This window comes from Primulina eburnea, unplaced genomic scaffold, assembly GCF_022965805.1.
Source record: "Primulina eburnea isolate SZY01 unplaced genomic scaffold, ASM2296580v1 ctg808_ERROPOS3000000+, whole genome shotgun sequence".
In the NCBI taxonomy this organism is placed as follows: domain Eukaryota; kingdom Viridiplantae; phylum Streptophyta; class Magnoliopsida; order Lamiales; family Gesneriaceae; genus Primulina; species Primulina eburnea.
In genome coordinates this window covers 32832-41327 of record NW_027331578.1, presented here as the reverse complement: position 1 = coordinate 41327, position 8496 = coordinate 32832, and the positions used below count along the sequence as shown (strand labels likewise).

General features: G+C 37.0%; 1 protein-coding gene across 1 annotated transcript; it reads right to left on the bottom strand.

Annotated features, from left to right (window-relative positions):
• Positions 1-4261: 4261 nt before the first annotated feature.
• On the bottom strand, positions 4262-5785 carry LOC140822360 (uncharacterized). The gene is made up of 2 exons (XM_073183114.1): positions 5428-5785; positions 4262-4849 (listed from the first exon to the last, which is right to left on the bottom strand). Exons 1-2 carry the CDS (start codon positions 5676-5678, stop codon positions 4435-4437), a joined length of 666 nt encoding a protein of 221 aa, XP_073039215.1. The 5' UTR covers positions 5679-5785; the 3' UTR covers positions 4262-4434.
• Positions 5786-8496: the final 2711 nt, after the last annotated feature.

The following is an 8496-nucleotide window of genomic DNA, read 5'->3' as shown; positions in this document are numbered from 1 at the left end:
ACTTTGGAGCAGGGTCAGCCGTCTGTATGCTTCAAGAACAAAAGCACGTATAATGCACTTCAAACTTCAATTACAAACACTCAAGAAAGGCAACATGCCAATGAAAGACTACCTTGGCAAGATGAAAAATTATATAGACACACTTGCCGCCAGTGGTCATCTAATCACAGAGGAAGATCAGATTTTATATGTTCTTGGAGGTGTAGGAATCGAATATGACTCAGTGGTAGTTCATATCACCTCACGCACCGACTCTCTTAATTTTTCTGATGCAAGTGCATTACTGCTCTCACATGAAGGACACATTGAGACCTATAATCTCAATGGCAACAGTCCTGCTCCAGCTATTCATACCTCAACCTTCACATCTCCAAAGAAGCACGAGAATTTTCAGGCATTCAGAGGCTCTTATCAACGAGGAAGAGGCCATGGCAGAAACATGAGGGGGGGACGAAATTGGCAACCCAACAATGGTCGTCCGGTCTGTCAAATTTGTGGTATTACTGGACATATAGCACAAATATGTTACTATCGATTTGAGAAAGACTATGTTCCAACGCCAAGGAATGTCGGTACTGCAAAGACACCACAATATCAACATCCGCATCCGTCCCTTCCACAACATTCACCATCCGCTCTCAACATCACTGCCTCAGAAGCTCCTGTTGAAGAATGGTGGTTCCCAGATTCAGGGGCAACCCACCATGTTACTCAGGAACTAGGAAACCTCACATTTGGTTCTGAATATTCAGGGAGTGGTAAGGTTCAAATGGGAAATGGAGCAGGTTTGGCTATCTCTCACCTTGGTTATTCCAAATTTCACTGTCCTTCTTCATCACGAACTTTTATGCTTCGTGTACCTCAAATTAACAAAAACCTATTGAGTGTTAGCAAGTTTGCCCAAGATAATCAAGTCTTTTTTGAATTTCACCCTCACTTTTGTCTTGTGAAGGATCTAGCAACTCAGGAAATTCTTCTCAAAGGGAATTTACATAAAGGCCTGTACAAGTTTAGTCTTGGACAACCTCTCCTTCCGTCAACTTTTCCAGCAACATGCCTCTCAGCTTCCCTCTCTTCTGATAACAAGGATCTCATCCAGCCATCAATCAAAGTGTCTCCCAGTCTCTTAGATCAGTGGCATCTTAGACTAGGGCATCCAAGTTTATCTGTTGTTAGGAAAATTTTATCTTCTTGTAATGTCTCTGTTTCAAAAAATGAATCCATGAGTTTTTGCACTGCCTGTGAACTTGGAAAAAGCCACAAGCTACCTTTCACTCATTCTTTAACTCAATACTCAGCACCTTTTGAACTCATATACGCAGATGTTTGGGGGCCAGCACATACTTTGTCTAGAAATGGATTCAAATATTATGTGAGTTTTGTTGATGCCTACAGTAGGTTCACTTGGATTTACCTTCTCAAACTTAAATCTGAAGTGTATTCCATTTTCCTTCAATTTAAGAAGCATGTTGAAACTCAATTTCAAAAAAAAATTAAGATCTTACAAACCGATTCTGGAGGAGAGTTTCGATCTCTATCTCAATTTCTTCATGATCAAGGCATAATTCATAGGTTCTCTTGCCCATACACATCTCAGCAAAATGGTGTCGTTGAAAGAAAACACCGCCATATTGTTGAGATTGGTCTCTCCTTACTTGCTCATGCTTCTATGCCATTAAGTTTCTGGGAAGACGCTTTCCTCACCGCTGTTCACCTTATCAACAGACTTCCAACTTCTGGTAATCAGGGTCATATACCACTCACGCTTCTCTATCGTCAAACTCCAAATTTTTCTTCTTTTCGTGTTTTTGGGTGTCTCTGCTTCCCGTGTCTCCGACCATATAACAACCATAAGCTTCAATTCCGCTCCGAACCTTGTATCTTCTTAGGATATAGTGCTGCTCATAAAGGCTATATTTGTTACAGCAAGGATGGTCGGATTTACATCTCTAGGGATGTTAAATTTAATGAATTAGTATTTCCTTATGACAGCATGTTCCACTCTGTTCCTAAAGATCACTCCGACACTACATTACTTTACTTACCTCAACTCATCCCCTCCAATACACCTCACAACTCCCCCCTAAACCATCACTCTAATTCTCATTCATCTTCAGTTAGTCCCTCTCCCATCATTTCCACATCTCCATCCCCTACTTCAGCGAGCTCCACCTCTGTTTCTTCTCCCAAAAATCATCACCCCATGCTTACTCGATCCAAGGCTGGAATCTTCAAGCCAAAAATTTTCGCAACAAGTTGGTCTATTCCCCGAGAACCTGTGACTTATCTTGAGGCAACAGGTTCTCCGGAATGGTGTCAGGCCATGAACAATGAGTATCAAGCCCTACTTCAGAATCAGACTTGGTCTCTTGTTGAAGCTCCAACTCATGCCCCGATCATAGACTGTAAATGGGTCTTTAAACTCAAGACTAATCCTAATGGATCTATTGCTCGGTATAAGGCTCGTCTCGTGGCAAAAGGGTACTCCCAAACCCCTGGTTTAGATTACACAGAGACTTTTAGTCCAGTTGTCAAGCCAACCACTATCCGGCTTGTGCTAACCATTGCTATCTCCAAGGGCTGGGACATTCGTCAAGTTGACGTCAATAATGCCTTTTTACATGGACATCTTGATGAGATAGTCTACATGCGTCAACCGCCTGGTTTTGAGATCCAGTCACGCAACTCCCAACTCGTCTGTAGATTGCACAAAGCCATTTATGGCTTAAAACAAGCCCCCCGTGCTTGGTTTGACAAACTCAAACTTGCTCTAACATCAATGGGCTTCTCAGCGTCCAAAGCCGACACATCTCTTTTTGTCAAGTTTGATTCCAGCTCTATTATCTATGTTCTTATATATGTGGATGACATCTTAATTATAGGAAATAACAGCTCTCATGTTCAAGACTTGATCTTACAGTTACACACTCGGTTCTCTCTTAAAGATCTTGGAAATTTGTCTGTTTTCTTGGGTATAGAAGTGATTAAATCTACTAACCAATCGTTAGTTCTCACTCAAGCCAAGTATACTCGAGATCTTCTTGCCAGAACTAAGATGGATAAGGCTAAACCTCTGCCTACACCGATGATTACCAACAGCAAGTTATCTGCACATGACGGAGAAATCTTTGACGATGCTACCTTATATCGAAGTACAGTCGGCGCTCTTCAATACCTTACTATTACACGGCCCGATATTTCTTTCAGTGTGAACAAAGTGTGTCAGTTTATGCAACGACCTCTTCACACACATTGGAAAGCTGTCAAGCGTATTCTTCGATATCTCACAGGAACTCTTGACGTTGGTCTCCATCTCACCTCGTCCTCTAATCTCAGTCTCGTTGGCTACTGTGATGCTGATTGGGGAAGCGATATTGATGATCGCCGATCCACTTCTGGGTTTTGTTGGTTCTTTGGAAACAACCCTGTCTCTTGGAGCTCTAAAAAGCAAGCCGTGGTTTCACGTTCTAGTACTGAAGCCGAATATCGCAGTCTTGCCAATGCTATATCGGAACTTCTTTGGATACAATCTCTTTTATCCGAACTTCATGTTCTGCCAGTAGCACCTCCCATCATATGGTGTGATAATCTCAGCACCATTGCATTAAGTGCAAATCCAGTTCTTCATGCTCGCACAAAGCATCTTGAGCTCGATCTCCATTTTGTCCGAGAGAAAGTGCTATCCAAGACTATCTCCGTTCGTCATGTTCCAACTTATGATCAAATAGCAGATATTCTTACTAAACCATTGACCGCTGCCTCTTTTCTCAAATTCCGGTCCAAGCTCAGAGTTCTTTCTTCACCACTGCTGAGCTTGAGGGAGGAAATTACAGAGAACAAAGATTCAAGGCCCAAATCAACCAATCAAAGTCCAGTCCATGATCAAGCAATCAAGGCCGAGCCCATCAAGAAAGATCCGGATAAATGAGCATCTTTTATATAACAGATTAGATTTTGTCTGTCACAGTAGTTACAACAGAAAAATCCATGTGTCTTGTTTCTATTTGTTATACTTGTTATAAATGAAGGATCAACAGTGTAAACAATCATTCAAGCATGAATAAACGATTGTGAGTTTTTTGCTGGTATTCAAGCTTTTCCAACTACCAAGAGTTCTTCTGTGATATTTTCTTAATGGTATAAAATATTGTTTCTCTTCTTCCCGTGAACATAGATAAATTGCTAAAACACGTAAATTTTTTTTGTCTCATTTATTTCTTTATTTTCTCATATGTATAATTTTCTACCAGTTGCGTCATAGTTCAACGTGTCAACTTTTGGTTTTACATATTATTATGAAAACACATACTGCCTGATGCTCATAACAGACATGCCAATATCACATTTAGATATGTGTATGACATTATTGTTTATTCAGAGATTATGATCATAGTCAAAACATCGATCAAGATCACTTCTCAAACCGCAAGTTGTCTAGAGATCAAATGTCAGCCACACCTCATTTACTCTGTTTCTAGGCTCAAACGGAGAATTATACTGCGCGATGATGTATTCCGTTGCATCGTCCCCTGAATGACTCTTTTCAATAGCATCCTGCCAAACCGTTCCAGATACACTAGCGTACAAGGCAGCGGCTTCCTCTCCAACTTCTTCGTCCTTCACGAATCCACTGAATTGCCGAACTGCTACATTGGTTAGACCCCATTTTTGTAGATGAAGATGATCAGCAGACGGGGCATTTGCTTGGTTATCTTTAGGCACGTAGAAACTGACGGCGAAGGATGAAGCACAGAAGGGGCCATCACTAGGCTTCACCTCGGTGATTACTGGAGCCGTCATTTCTATTTTCTGCTGGGCATCGTTTTTTCCCTGGATGTAGTCAAATAGCCTGGCAGGAAGGAAAAAATGTTAATTATCATTCGATCACCTCCCTTATGCCCGTTCTTTTATAAAAAAAATTGGTTTAAACATGGAATATGATTAGAGCCAGAAGTAAAGCATAATGATGGACATATCCTCTTTATCTTTGATTGAATTGGTCTGAGGTAGTTTATTTTTGGGACTCTTTTGTCCAATAGTACTGGACTAACATCCGTGTCAGAAAACATGTCATAGAAGTGTGAAATTGTTGTTTGGATTGCCTTCCACCAACTCCAAAATATGGGGGTTTAAAAATGGTTTACAATACAAAGGATTAAGATAGAAAAGTCGTGTTAATTTAACTGATTTCAGATAAAGAAATCCGGACATAAATATTGTAATAAGCAGGAAAAGAATTATAGGCAATACGTTGACAATCAAGATTAACAATTTAAACACCACAAATCTGACCATGTTAATGTTTTAACGGTTAATCTCGTTAATCCTGTTGAGTATTTTAAATCTAGAACAATTCGAAGAGCGAGCATGCAACCATAGAAACAAAGGTACCGAAGAAAAAGAAAAGGGAGAAGAATCAGTATTTACTGGAGGAATCCCACTCTGGTGGCATTGACAAAGGAGATATCATCAACGCGCTGAGTCGATATCCACATACTGGAATTGTAACGCCGGATCTCGAACGCATCACCGGTGTCAATCACGTCGTAACTCGGGCATTCGATTCGGTTACACGTTGGCGGGAATACACCAACATTACCGCCCGGGCCAGAGCTTAAGTTTGAAGTGGAGAAAAGACTCAGAAGAAATGAGAGCTTGAAGATATCAAGAACAGCCATTTCTGAGTAGAATTTGAAGTGGGAATCGAGTTGCAGCGTTTCCAAATTTCAGTGTGATTTTTAGTTCGTTGGTAAGTTTTGAATGGCGTAAGTGGTGACACGTACTTGGTAATACGATCGGATATTAGCAATAAAGCATTCTACGTATGCCAAGCCGATTGTGTTATGTTCTGTGGCCGAGGATGTACGTCCGAGTTTTCCTTTTTACATTTTTTTTCCAAATTATATTATATATATAATATGAATACGCACTAAAGTCAAATTTTAAATACCCAGTTAGCAAAAACCCAAAATAAGACAAGTTTACAAATCAAATATATATTAATTAACAATAAATTTGGACAAAATATTATTGTATAAATAATATTATTTAATCGATTAAATTATATAATAATAATAATAATAATAATAATAATAATAATAATAATAATAATAATAATAATAATAATAATAATTCTTGTTGTTGGGATTTAGAAACATAAAACTCACGAGGAAAGCATAAACCAAATAGTAATTAGTTTTAAAATGGAAAAAAAGATGAGGCCTCCATACAACAAAAAAAGATGCATCACAAGCTCACCAGTGGCAGCCTGCATCACCAAATATTTATGAAGGCCATGCAAATGGAGAGGGCGATGGCAAACCTTAGTTTGACTTCAAAAACAATACCGGGAAAAGTTTATTCTTCTAAGCTATATTATAGGTAGTCGAGTCCAATTTATAATATATGATATATAAATTTTTTTAATAAGATAAGAAAGCTAGCAACTCAGTACTTCTAAAAAATCAGCCAAATTGCCAAAACATTATTGACAATCGACTCTATATTCTTCAAATTAGGGGTATGGTTAAGTTATAATTTTGTAACTCATGAGTAATTTAGCGAACATAACGAAGTTGCAGTGGATTTCAGAGCTATGTGCAATTTCGTCAAATTATTATTTATATAGGGAGAATAGTGACGGCGATGGTCGCGTCTCAAACTCAATCGTAGAGTACATAAATGATGTATGGAACACCACAAAATAAAAGTATTCTTATTACAACTGAAATATCTTCGAAAACTATATTTGAACAATTGAATGAAAGGATAAATATTTTTGGAAAAATTGTATTTTTGTCATATATATTTATCTATTTGCGATTTTTTTTTTTATATATTTTGTCAAATTAAGCTTAGTTTACTATCTTTAATTATTGTTTTTAGAATTTAAGTCTTTTTTTCCGACATGACAACGATGTAACAACACCATAACACTGATGCGTGCAGTGCCAGTATTCTCGACGAAAAAAGACTAAAATTATAAAAAAATTGAAAGATACATGACTAAATTAAAATTTGACAATATAAAATATCAAAATCGCAAAAAAATGAATATATAAGACTAAAAATATAGTTCTCTCTATTTTTAAACTATGTTTATGTTGCGTCCTTATTGAGAAATCATAATATAAATCCTTTACATTTGTTCCGGAAACTTTGGATTGTATGTTTCTATTGAAATCGCACTCAACTTTTCGAAGTCTTGGTCCTCAATTTTCCACTTGGACTCTTCACAAAGCCTCAACAAGATAAGAGCAACTCACCTTTCATAGTAAACTCACAATTAACTTAAGAAACAAACAATTCTAGGAGAACCAATTGAAAAATAATAATAATAATAATAACTTCAAAGAAGGGATAATTCACCATATATCCTCATATTTTTTTTTCTTATGATTTTCAATTATGTCCATCTTTTGTATGTGCTAATTATATCTTTCAACGGCTTAGTCAAGAACTGTCGCTAATGTTAGCGACGATATATCTTAAACATCGCTAATGAGTAACGGATTAGTCAGAACCTGTCGCTAATTTGAGCGACGGTATATCATAAACCGTCGCTAATTAGCGACGATTTTTAAAAAACCGTCGCTAAAATACAACAGTTAAAATCCGTTGTCGTTTTCTGAAAGCTATGATATCTGTTGTCGTTTTGCGTTTTTGTTGTAGTGAGGTGAAGCCTTTAAACAACAAAAAAACAAGCACCACAAGCTCGACAACTTCTGGTAAAAACAATGTTGTTTAATTCCTGTAATCTCCTACCATTTTTATTTATTTCCATATCGCACTATGTATGCTGATTATATTACAATCAGATTTTATGGCAAATACACGAACTGCATCAAATTTTGCAGAGATGCTGCCCGATTCGCCGAATATTTATCAGAGTTTTGCAAATGGAAAGGGTCGGTCCGTGATGGCTAGATCTTCTGGCAGTAACTCAATGGGGGCCGCATTTCCTTTTACCATTTGATCCATAAAAAAAAACAAAAAGTTTTGTGAGTCACGAGTTAATTTTGTGACACAAATTTTCTATTTAGATCATTTATGAAAAAATTTTATTTTTTATGTAAAAAAATATTCTTATTATTATAAATATAAGCATGATTGTGTCGTCTCACATATCAGTGAGATTGTTTCACAATGCTCCTATTATCTAAAAAAAATTACACGTGGCCATTAATTCTTCTGTCATGTAATTTATATATTGTCATTTAATTTTCTTAATACTCTTAATTAAATTAGGATCATATGACAAACCGGCTTATATATATGTATCAATTCTTTTATTCCAATTTTAAAACAAGCTTACTTTGTTTAACGAGGGAGTGTAATTTTAAACAACCTAGCCAATATAATATATCTCAAGCTTGAAAAATCTTTTAGATCAATTTTTAAGTGATAACATCATCGGATAATCTTTTGCAAGTAGTGGCGAAGTAAAAAATCTAATATTATCTGAGTAATTTTTTTTTAAAATACAAAATAATACAT